At 41.4% G+C, this 12,814-nt stretch overlaps 1 protein-coding gene across 1 annotated transcript in view; it reads right to left on the bottom strand.

Annotated features, from left to right (window-relative positions):
• The window catches only part of LOC145416100 (carboxypeptidase D-like), an 89,452-nt gene that overhangs the window by 39,719 nt on the left and 36,919 nt on the right, over positions 1-12,814 (bottom strand). Inside the window, exons 9-18 of the mRNA XM_080285191.1 lie at positions 12,557-12,748; positions 9,003-9,088; positions 8,880-8,882; positions 7,676-7,870; positions 6,402-6,641; positions 5,972-6,138; positions 4,817-5,081; positions 3,272-3,482; positions 2,141-2,300; positions 333-435 (exon numbers count right to left, since the gene is read on the bottom strand). Of these exons, the coding sequence (XP_080141317.1) occupies positions 333-435; positions 2,141-2,300; positions 3,272-3,482; positions 4,817-5,081; positions 5,972-6,138; positions 6,402-6,641; positions 7,676-7,870; positions 8,880-8,882; positions 9,003-9,088; positions 12,557-12,748 (1,622 nt within the window). The remainder of the gene's footprint in view (positions 1-332; positions 436-2,140; positions 2,301-3,271; positions 3,483-4,816; positions 5,082-5,971; positions 6,139-6,401; positions 6,642-7,675; positions 7,871-8,879; positions 8,883-9,002; positions 9,089-12,556; positions 12,749-12,814) is intronic.

Here is a 12,814-nt window from a genome sequence, read left to right as displayed (position 1 = left end):
CCTGTATACTACAAATAGGTAAATACAAATAGGTAAATACACACACACAGGAAAAAAAGGGGGTTTATCAATGAACCATATGCAAAAATAAATGAGTAAAGGAGAAGTACCCAAAACCCTCCCAAGCCGACAAAAATACGAACCTCAATGTCCACCAAACCTGCAGCTTGGTGAGGTAAGCCTACGCACATGCCTGAGTTAGGATCTGGAAGGCCACCTCATCATTAGCCTTACTGGGGACTTAATCACCTCATCGTTAGTCTTAATTAGGACTTAACAGCTAAAAAGACATCAAAAAAGCTACTTATTATGAGGTTTAAGTGTCCACCAACCTCCAGCATAGTGGGGTGAACCTGAGCATAGGCCTGGGTCAGGATTTGGAATGCCGCCTCATCATTAGTCACTGTGGCTGCCTTGGGGTTGTCATGGGGGAACCTGAAGTAAACAAACAAAACATAATCTAGTATGACAGGTGGAAATGATGGGTGAGAGAGAGAGAGAGAGAGAGAGAGAGAGGTTGGAGCTTGAATTCTTTATTTTCCCTAATGCTTCAGGCTACAGAGATCCTAAAACTCTCTGATGATGGGTTCTGTGCAGCGTGAAACAGTAGATAAAATAAAGAATTAAAGAATTTTAAAAAAAATTAATAAAGTTCTGTCTCCCACCAAACAAAGTGTATGGGTAACTCTCATTTGGCAGTAGGAGTTGTTGCTGCACCTCTGAGAACATCTGAAAGTGAACCCAGTGGACTACAGGATGAAGCTGCCCTCCTTCTACAGCTCACCAACCTCACCTCCAGGGACAGAGATGGAGTTGTGGGATATTTATATAAACAGACGTCAGAGCAGCTAGGTTATATCAGTGCCATCACATACAGACACTCCACTCCAGCACCAGCCCCCAGTTCAACCCTGGACGTACTGTGACTTGATTTTGCTAGCCACTTCAATCTGCTAACATATTTAATAATCTGTTCTTGTCAACACCATGTGATTTTATTAACTCAGAAAGGATCAATATCAATGAAGGTGCTAACAAAGGTTGTTTTTTATTCTTCCAGTTTAAAAAGATTTTCCAAAGCTGAATAAAATTGTCCATAGGTAGCCAAAAATTAAATACTGTACATACATAAATAAATAAATAATAATAATACCCAGTAATAATAATATTATGGTGAGGAATTGGAAAATGTGAGTACGTTTAAGTATTTGGGTAGTGTGATGAGTAAGGATGGAGGTTTGGAGGGTGAAGTGCTTGAAAGGGTACAGCAGGGAAGAAAGGTTGCTGGTTCCTTGAAAGCAGTGATAAGAAACAGGGAAGTGAGCATGGAAGTGAAAAAGTTACTACATGACAGTATTGTGATACCAACTCTAACGTACGGAAGTGAAGCTTGGACATTGTTGGAAGGGCACAAGTCAAGAGTGAGAGCAGTGGAAATGAGTTATTTAAGAGGAGCCTGTGGAGTCACGTGGAGAGACAGGCTGATGAATGAGGATATAAAGGAGCGTTGTGGTGTGGATGTGGATGTGATAGGAAGCGTTATGAGGAACACACTGAGGTGGTTTGGCCATGTGGAGAGGATGGAGGGTGAAAAGCTGACGAAGAGAGTGTATGTGAGTGAGGTGGAGGGGGGAAGAGGGAGGGGGAGGCCGAGGATGAGATGGAGGGATGGGGTGGAGAGGTATATGAGAGAGGGGGGTGTGAGTTGGGAGCAGGGCAGTGAAATGGCGGGGGACAGGGCGACTTGGAGGCGATTTGTTTGTGGCCACCCCAAACGGGATTGAGGCGTCTGGCAATAGATAGATAGATAGAATAATAATAATACAAAATACATCACTGTGAATGACTTATCCAAATACCAAAACCAGCTAATCTTGGCTTAATGTCACAGGCAAAAACAATACCAGGTATTCATTCTTTAAAATTAGAAGCACTATACAAACTCCTGTGAAATACAGAACTATTCAAAACATTTACAAACAAAAGACACATGGATTTTGAATTTGGCTCTCATTTGTATTGTTTTTGTTTTTTCTTGGAAGGAACGGTTGCAGACTCCTGGCTTTTGGTTCCTTCTTTCTTGCATTAAGAAAAAAATAAATAAATAAAAAAAATTATAAAAAAAAGCCAGCACACTCACCTCATAAACACCCCTCCTGACTCCAGCGAGAGGATGGTGTGGGGACGGATCTGCTTTATCATCATTGCTGCGGCCTGGGCTTGTGGGTGGCTGATCTCAGGGGTAAAGGAACCTCCAACCTCTCTTTGCAGCTCTCCCGGTTGGCTGTATCCGCACATCCCTAACACAACACAAAAAAAGAATGCTGCTATATTCTTTCTTTCTCTCTCTCTCTCTCTCTCCCCCTCTCTCTGGAAATTCTGTTTTCACCCATTTATCCACTAACTTATCCCTGCATCTATCCATCCATCAAGCTATTTATGTATATATCTATCCACATCTCCTCTTTTGGTATTATTATTAGGTGGCTATATTTGTTCAGCCCTGGCAATAATAATAATAATCATCACCACCCTACATCGTCATCATCATCACCATCATCATCTATCCCTTGCACCCTCCAAGGAACCCCTGAACAGAGGATGGCCATTACAGAAGTCCCTCCAGCCTCAGATGAAGCAAAATTCAGCTCAGTATATTGTCACCTGAAGGAAGCGCTACATGGAGTGAATGAATGGTAACTCCCTTAACCTAGTCCAGATTCTATTTAATATTTTATATTCACTCAGGTTGCCAGGTTCTCTTGATAGCTATACAGTAATTCCTTCACATTAACTTGGCCTAAATTTTCGTACTTCTGCAGCTTATTTTCCTTAGCTCAGTGAAGTAATGGACAATGCTACAGCTCTACATCTTCTTCACTGCACTTCTTCCTGACTAGCATAAAATTCTGGTGATAATCTCCTGCAACAACTCAGCAATGACGATGGAGATGGCAACTATAAGTGAAATTACTTTAAAAACGGTGTAGCTTAGAAATCAACACTGTGCCGACTTGATATGTTATGAACCACTAAACAGTTTTTACTCTAACCTGGTGCAGATTTTTCTCCTTTTGTAGCTTATTTCATGTAGCTGAGTGGCAGAAAGAGACACTAACTCTGCTCTACATCCTTTCCACCACACTTCTTTGTGAGTAGCATCATATTCTAGTGTTAATCTATTGTTACAACTCTGCACTCAAGGCAGAGAGAGTTGGCAATTTTAGGCCATGTTAGAGAAAACGCTGTATAGGATAGTTATTGCCCGTACCTGGCTGAGCAGCACTGAAGCCCTCCACATCAACAGCTGGAACAAGGAATATTCTGGTGGTCTGAAGCAGTGTGTGTATGTCCTCGTCACCCTTGGTCCAGCCCTCACCCAGGTGCCGGGCCAGATGCATCACCAGCTCTCGACCCACCGGCTGCGCTCCATACAGACCACCAATGATCATCACTCGCACTCGCTGATCTACGTCCTCAACCTGTTAGAAGAAAATTATAGTATGAGTGGGAAAACAGGTCTGAATGATGAAGATATGGAGAGAAATAGCTTATCCCTCAATCTATTAGAAAAAATAATAATAATAATACATAAATATTCAGTCCCACTCTCAAACCATTACAAAAAAAAGTAACAGTAACAGTAGCAGCCTATCCTTCCATGTTATAAAGAAAAAAAAAAACAATGATGTAACAGAGATGAAAATGGCTAGTCCCACCTATATCCTGTTATTAAAAAAAATATACATATATATGATAACAGTATCTGACAATCTCTTCTTACCATCCATCCATCCACCCATCCATCTGTCCATCCATTCATCCACCCACCCATCCATCCATCCATCCACCCACCCATCTATCCATCCATCATCCAATCTTTCACTGCCCCTTTATTAGGAATGCAGGGACCCTGGGATAAGCCACTCAGTCCAGACATATAAGACAAAGATAACCATCACTCACCCCAAGAATGACCATTTCCTTGCCACTTACTATTCCTAATTAGCAATTTATGACCTTTTTTAATACTCTATACAGTCATCCCTTAACATCCGTGGGGGTTAGGTAACAGAGACAAACGCAAATGTTAAAAATCTGCAGATATCTGCTGCCCCCCTTAAAAACACCTCTGGAACCCCATTTCCTTATATAACTAAAGAAAAACCCTATGTGCATGTTTACAACCACTTTATTTAAAACAAGAACACAAATTTATTTAACACAAGAACATTAAAAGTTAAAAATAATGAATAGTGTGTTCCTGCATGGCCTCTTCTAACTACTGTGCTCATCACAGCTCCCTCCAAAAGGAAGAGTGTTACAGTATATTTCATTCACTGGATAACGGCCATGAACTGTGCCTGGGATAATGTTACAGTGTCAGCAGAGTTCAACGAGATTTTTTTTTTTTCTGTAGCCACCCGCGGATATTCAAAACCATGTCTGTTAAAACCAAGGATGTTAAGGGATGACTGTATAAGTAAAACTGCTCTGTACAAAATGCACATAGCAACTACTTTTGCTCACTGGTCTAGAGTCCCTTCCACCCGATAAACAGAAAGAGGAAGCATTGGCCCATTTATTTCACTGGCCATGCTGTTGATCAGTTCTCCCTTGTCATGTTTTTCTCATTTCTCAGACCCTCACTAAAAAAAAAAAATAAAAAAAAAAAAAAAAAAAAGTCTGAACAACAATGATGATGATGATGACAAGGGCACTGGTGATGATGAATCTTGTAAGACGATGATAATAATAATAATAATAATAATGATGACGCAGACAATCAGTCCTCAACACAACCCCATCACCTCACCTCAGTGCTCATCTGCAGGGCGTGAATCCTCATACTCCAGGCATTATTGTTCGCCAAAAACTTGGCAATGTCCGGATGCTTGTTCTCTATCTCAGCCATTTCTACACTGAGGTCGGAGTTGTTGAGGTAGGTTTCAGCCAAGTTTTCTGTGATGTCAAAGTCATTCTGCTTTGACCACACTGGGGACTGGTCTGGTCTGAGGGTGAAGTTGACATGAACTGCCCACAGGTGAGGAACCTCCATGGTCTGGCTTGCTGCTTCATATCTGATGTGATAAGATGGAGAGGAGTAAGACTAACAGTTCATGTACTTAATATCATCAGCAACTTAAGTATATTTACCCCCACACAGACTTTTATGCACACATGCATGCATGTGTGCACACCACATACACATAAAATACATAACTACCTGTACACGAGATTACATTCACCCCTTTTGCTTTGCTGCTGCATGAAGATGAAAAGCAGTAACATCAAGAGTTAGATAATCATTATCAGCATCACCAACCTGACCCAGAGTCACATCACTACAAATGGAGCCACCAGAATGCTCAGGTCTAGAAATGTTTTTTTTTTTTTTTTTTTAATCTTAGCTTATAGTTTCATATCAATATAGAATAGGTGACGAGGAGTACGGGGAAACATTTATGCTGCTGTTGTAGTGGCCACAGGTTCATCTGATTATGAACCCTATAAACCTGGTGGACTGCAAGGTGAAGTTGCCTTTCTGTTGCCCACCATCCTCTTTTGAGGGGAAAGGGAATGAACTGAGTGACATTACTGAGCAACAGAGGGCTTGGTGCTATGGTGTGAAGGTGTCCCTCCGTAGCAACCAAAGTTTATATAATCAATATCAGCATTAGAAACCTAACCTATGTTCCCCACAGACTTATCCTGCATAAGACAGGAGGAACATGAAAAATACAACACAGTGAAGCAGTTAATCCATTCAGCCTAAGGACATGATTAATATTTTATTCTTGCTTTCTCCAGAAAATTCTATTCAAAACCTCTTATCCATACTAGAAGTCCTTCCTATGTAAATGGAAATGTATTGTAATAGATTATAATTACACAGATTTAATAGTAGCTAGGGGATTAATAGCAAAACTGAACACTAAAAAAGGAACACATAACAAAAATCTCTAGTTACCCATGAGCATATGCAGTGAGGATGTGCTTGCCGGGAGTGAGGAGGCGCCAGTAGTCCCCATCAGCGGCTGTCAAGATATCATGAGGTATTCCAGCCACACTTATACTGGCGTTGCTGATACCCTCACCACTCTCCGTCAGTACGAACCCCTTCACCCCCGTGTGCACCTGTCCGTGTGAAAGAAATGATGTTAAAGATGATTCAAGATCATCAATTTAACTGCCTCTCAGGATCTATTATCGGCCCTCAAACTGGGCCTTTATATCCACACTGTGCCTAGATTATCATTATCATCATCAACCTAACCAAATTTCACAATACTGTACGTGATACAATATCCCTAAATATGATGGCTTTAATTAAACAGGACTAATTCTCTCTCTCTCTCTCTCTCTCTGTTTCTGTCTCTGTCTCCCTCTCTCTCTCTCACCTGTTCCATAAACGAAATCAGTGACTTCTTATTCTCCATCCAGTACCGAGGAAGATCTCTGGTGGGCGGGTACTTATAACAAGCCACCTCCAACGTGATCTCGAAGCAGTTGGTGTTTACGTAGTTCCAGTCCTGCATCCCACCCGCTACGCTATACCAGTGGGCCCCGTTGGTGATGCCGTCGGGGAAAATGGTGTCGGTTGAATTGCACGGATGACCCTTTGACATCCGCGGGTGTGCCTGGTGACGAGAAATACTTTAAATATATGTTGAGATGTGTTAAAAAATATCACAGTAATTTCATAAAACTGGTACTGTAAATTTTTAGGAACTGGCAAACTAGATCTGTATGTAGCAATGGAACTTCTACGATCACCCTTTCCGTAAATTTCCAAAATAGGGACATACAAAGTCAACAAATATTAAATGAGTGCACTGGATAAAATTAATAAGAAAATGGCAACAGACAATCAAGAATGAGGCAGAACAACAGGGTAAAGAAGACTTGAAAATGTAGCTAATGAGAGTATAAGGATGGAAAGACTGAGACTGTTGTTGTCGTCGTTTTTAAAGGCTCCAACACGCTTGCATGTGTCGGCCATGGTCACCTAATAGCGGCTCTCCACGCTGCACGATCCATTGCAGCCTCCCTGGTCAGTCCCTTAACCCTAAGGTCACACTTAATGACCTCGTCCCATGTCTTTCTCGGTCTACCCCTCATAACCCCACCCCCAATATTAACACTTCTCACCTTCCTCACCCAATTATCATCCCCCATCCTCTCCACATGTCCAAACCACCTCAATCTACCTCTCCTCATTACAACACCAATACACTCCAATCCCATCCTACCTCTCAACTCTTCCATTGTAAACCCAGCCCCTCCAGGCCTAGGAATGGAGACTGGTGATGAAAGAATGAGGAGGGATAGACTGAGAAGAAGGTGGAAAGACACAATGGAGGAGTACAAGAGAGAGGGCAACTAGAGGTGGTGAAAATGAATACTAGAGGGAGCGTGGGTAGTAACAGTGATGATTTGCAACAGAAGTTTGTTGTGATGATACTGTGAACCATTGTGATCAGAGAAGCTATCATCCACACTGCAGTAGGTCAGGGTGTATGGATTCAATTGGATAAACGCTATTATTACATAAGAGCCACACATCTTTTAGACCCACACTGGTGAGATGGGTTCAAGCTCCACACAGACATGGATGCTTTACATTACAAAGTTATACAAGTTTGGAGTTTTTTTCATCACATCTTATACTCACAAATGAGTAAGCCTTGGCCAGTTTCCTGAACACTGCATCGTCGGGGCTGGGCGAGTCCATTCCACTGCGGCCAAGAGGGTTGTCGTCCCAGGGGTAGTTGGCCACCAGGGAGCCCCCATGCAGGTTGGCTGAGAGCACAAACGGGTACGAACGGACCCACGACATGATGGCCGCAGTTTCTGGTTGTGTCACTCCCTGTTAGATCACTTAAGTTATATTCTGAACACTTTAACTTGGCTGAGCTTCAACAGTATCACTAGAATGTGGTGCTAGTCACAAGAAAATGATTAAAAATGATAAAGTGCTTTAGTTTTGTCTTTTTCTGCGGGTGAACAATGGGAAAAAAAGCTGCAAAAGGACAATTCTCCAGCAAGTTAAGGTGGATGAATTAAAATAATATGGCTACATTATAAGAAAGTTAATACTGTATTAGGTAGGAGGTGGCAACCATCAACCACTCACTTAATGTTGTGCTGCATACTTCTTCCTTCACCTTTATCATTTTTAGTGTGTGTCTGCCCTCCTCTCTTCCTATTTCTCCCATGTTTCCTGTCATTTCTTATTACTCTTCTTTCCTTTTCAGGTGGCTTTGTATTGAGTGACATACTTAACAGTTTCCTGAATGCCAGGAAACCATTTACAATGCTAGGTGGTAACCATAAAACCAACCCATACGTGTTCCCTGTGTGTCAACAAGTGGGTTGGCAGAGGGTTAGTGCCCCTCTTCGTAAAACAATTACCATAACTCAAAGTCAAACAGCCACCCCTTGCAAAATTAAGGTGTCTGGCAATAGACAGAGAGACAGCAAAAGGATCAACAGTGCCCAGCAATATTCAAATTAAAAGAAATCAAATTAACTTGTGTCATGGTACCATCACCAGACTGAAGTTGTTAATAATGAAAAAAATATATATATACATACATATATATTCTTTTTGGTGTGATTACATATATTTCATTTTATTTTTGTTGCTGCCCAATTATTTTAGTGAACATTTCAAAGACAAGACTGGAAGGGTTAGATATAGCCTTCCTTAACCTCTTCAATACTAGGGGGGTTGCCTAACCTAAATAAAATCATCTGGAGATAGTTGCAGTATTAGTATTACAGTAGTATTAGTATTAGCATTAGTACAAGTATTAGTAGCAGCAGCTCCAGGTTCATCTGAAACTTGAACCTAGTGGACAGGAAGGGAACTGAACGACCTCTCAAAAATAAAACACAAAAAGATGGCATCAGATTGACGGGGTTAAGTGAGGATTAACTACATTCAGGCAGACAAAGTTATTTAAAAGCAATATAAGAAAGAACAAGAACTGCTATACCTGTATGGGGAAGAACTGGTCGGGGAAGTTGCGGTTCAGGTCCACATTGTTGGCATTGGCACGACCTACGATGCTGTCACGGTCACCTGTATTGGGGAAACAACATTATCATCATTACCATCATCATCATTATTGTCATCATCATCATTACTGTTATCATCATCATTATCCTTAACCTCATCATCAACCTTTCCTTTATTCTTCTTTAGTATCTTGGAGACCTGGAGTTTGGCTTCTTAGGTCAGACATTTACGAGCAAACTGACCTGTCACTCATTCCTGAATAATGTTAAAGGAGCAAAAAACTCAAATACCCCCTTCGACCTAAACCCTTATTGGCCACACAATGTTTGAGCGCCTTAACATAACACTTTCTATGCTCCTTCCCTGTTCACCTTACCATATGCATTTCCCACAACCAAAAATACCATAAATACCGGTATCTTGTAGTCCTTACCCATTGCTTCAAGAACTATCTATCTTATGGTAATATTCCATCCAAAAATCCTCTACCATCTCATAAAGAAATCTGTCCATTAATGAGCTATATGAACACCTGCCTTATCTCTTCTATCACTATTCTTCCATTTGCCTTTCCCATGGCTTATTGTGCCTTTACTTCTGAGCCAAAGCCAAATCACAGCCTTTTTCCAGTCCATTCATATAATCCACTCACCTATCCACCATGCAATCATTACAACACCATCAGGAGCACAAGGGCCTGGGGATAAGCTACTCAGTCCATAGGTTTAAGGTGAGAGTAACCATTCATTCACCCATAAGTAGCACTGTATGACCATTTATCTCCAACCACCACATGGACTTTAACCCTTATGGACCACTGATCTACTACATCCATGGCTGTTCAGCAGTTATACATAAACTCAGCAACAGCAATATCTTTCACTTCATACTTTTTCACTGACATGCAATACTGAAAGGTTCATGTTAAAGCAGTTACCAGCCCTGTCAACTAAACCTTAATAACAACAAGTAAATGGGGTAAACATGATGCAGAAACAATCATCATCCAGAAATACAAGAAAGGATTCAGATAAAGAAGAAAATACAGCATGCAATGAAACTTCACATTTAATGGGTCTGTCAAATCTATCAGAGTTCATAAAGGCTATAATGTTGGTATTTTGGTGGTGTTGATGCATGTAGCAGTGATGTTTGTCAACTTACCATTTTATCTTCATTTGTAAAGTAAGTAAAGAATATTCAAAGCCCCACACTAAAGCTCTTATCATCCACATTAATCTAAATCTGTTTCCATCCATCATCCAATCCTACACTGCCTCATGAGGAGCATACGAGGCCGGGGTTAGGCACGTTGGTCCTGACAGTTATGATGAGAGTGACCAGCCTCACTCATCCCTGAGTGGCATTACATGAGCAATCAACCCCAACCATCCCTTGGATATAAACCTTCACCGGCTCAATCCGATTGGAGCGCTGTAATTACCCACTAAACCACCAGGCACCAAAATCTGGCTATATGTTTACCACCCAGTGTAGCACATGGTTTCCTGGTGTACAGGAAACCATTTGGCTTGTCACTCAGTGTAGAGTCACCCACAGGCAAAAGGAAGAGGAAAGAATGAAGGAAAGAAAGACAGAAGAGGGAGTGTTAAGTCGTCCATAGGCAGAAGGACGAGGAAAGAATGAAGGAAACAAAGACAGAGGAGGATGGAAGGAAAGAAGGATGGAGGAAAAGAAAGAGCAGACACCCGAGAGCAGCACTACATCGAGTGAGCAGATGGCGAGCTGTTTCCCCACAAGTAAATGAAGTAGGTATGACGCACAAATATGCATCATCCAGAAATGCAAAAAGGACTTCAGATATTAAAATTAAGAATAGTATGTACTGAAATTCACCTTCAATGGCCCTCCAGTTCAATGGGGTTTATGGAAGATATAATTTGTATTCTGGTGATACTGATGAGTCTGGCCACATTTGATGTAATGGCTTGTCCCTCAAATAGTAATATCTCTCCAAACAAACATTTTAATCACCATACTCAAGGTACTACAGGTAAAGAATATTCCAAGGATTGTGTCAGAGAAACCACCAAGCTCATCAATCTTACCCTATTTCCCATTAGTAAAGGAGGTGTTCAGAATCCAAAAGTATGAAACGGAATTCAAAGTACAGTAGTAACAGCTGCAACCCCAGGTTCATTTGATTGTATGCATAGTAGACTGCAGATAAAAAAATGCCCCCTTACCACAGGCCAGCATCCATCTTTCATGGGATGGGGAAGGGACTGAAGGATGTTTGCATAACCAGGTAACTTCACTTGCCAATCATACTGGTGTCATCATGTGAAGGTGTTCTGCTCCAGCACCTCAGTAACACTAAAATAAAGGCATAAACCCTCATCTTCAATGGCCCTCTCAAATCCATCAGGGTTCATGGAGGGCATATGTGTATCCAGCTGGTACTGATGAGTATGGGTAGTGTGGTATAATGGCTTGTCCCTCAGATGGTTATAATTTTGAGCCAACACCAGTAATATCTCCCCAATCAAATACTTGTACCATCATTTTGAAAGTGCATATATAGTCAATGGCCAATGCTAAAACAGTCACCATCCTTGTAAACCAAACTCTACTTCCCACTAATTACAGTACTGTACTGTAACAGATGGGGTGGTTACCATCATCACCGGGAGGTATTACTGTGTGAGTGAAATGTGGCTGCATACTTGGTAGCTGGCCACTCAGTCGTCACTCTTAGGCAGGAAACATTCCGTCACAAGCACAATCACTTGGTGATCCTTCTTCTGAGTGACTATACAATGAATCAAAGTCTAAACTCAGACTCTCACAATGTTACAATACACATCCCAAATTTCATTTTTTCCCAACAGCTTCAAGCAACTCCTGGAGAGCAATTAGCTGGTTCTGGCACTTGGTTTAGCTTCCAGTCAATACAGAACATCAGCTGTACCATGGCCAACCCCAATACAAAGATTCCTTAAGAGGAAACATGGCATCATTTTTAGAATAAATTAGATAAGATTACATCATCATCATCATCATCATCACCCAGACCTCTTTTTTTCATCTAAGGATGGGGTGCATTCAGATTACAATAAAAGAACAATTCAAAGCTATTTTACCCTCAATGGCCTTCTCAAATCCATCAGGGTTAATGGATATTACAATGTGTATCCTGGTGGTGATGATGAGTGTGGCCTGGCGTGGGGTGTTGACCTGACCCTCCATGTTATATACCAAGCCAAAAGCAGTCATACCTCTACACTCACACAGTTTTATCATCACTCTTCAGGCAGGTAAAGAGAATATTCAAAGTATCATGTTAAAGCAGCCACCACTCTCATGAATCTAATGCCACATCTCACTATTTAACTGGATAAGCAAGATCCATGAATAAGACAGCTGATTACAAAAAAATATATCCATCCATCCATCATCCAATCCTACATTGCCTCATGAGGAGTGTAGGAGTCCGGAGCTAAGCAGTTAGTCCCGACATTTAAGATGATATATATAAAAAAATTTTTTAAATAAGCCGTGAAATCTTACCCTCAATGGCTCTCTCAAATCCATCAGGGTTCATGGACGGCATTATGTGTATCCTGGTGGTGTTGATAAGTGTGGCCAGGTGTGGGATGATGGCCTGACCCTCCAGCAGGTATCGTGCCAACAGCAGCAGGATCTCACGACTCACCACCTCATTCCCGTGCATATTCCCGATATACTTGAATTCTGGTTCGCCTGTGTGGCATTGGGAAATTAGTTGTTCACCTGTGTAGCACTGGGAAGCTAAGTTTGTTGATCTAA

This window comes from Coenobita brevimanus, chromosome 104 (genome assembly GCF_032717465.1).
Source record: "Coenobita brevimanus isolate Jiangsu-jjx chromosome 104, ASM3271746v2, whole genome shotgun sequence".
Lineage (NCBI taxonomy): Eukaryota > Metazoa > Arthropoda > Malacostraca > Decapoda > Coenobitidae > Coenobita > Coenobita brevimanus.
The sequence above is the reverse complement of the archived record's forward strand: the minus strand, read 5'-3'. Positions and strand labels throughout refer to the sequence as shown.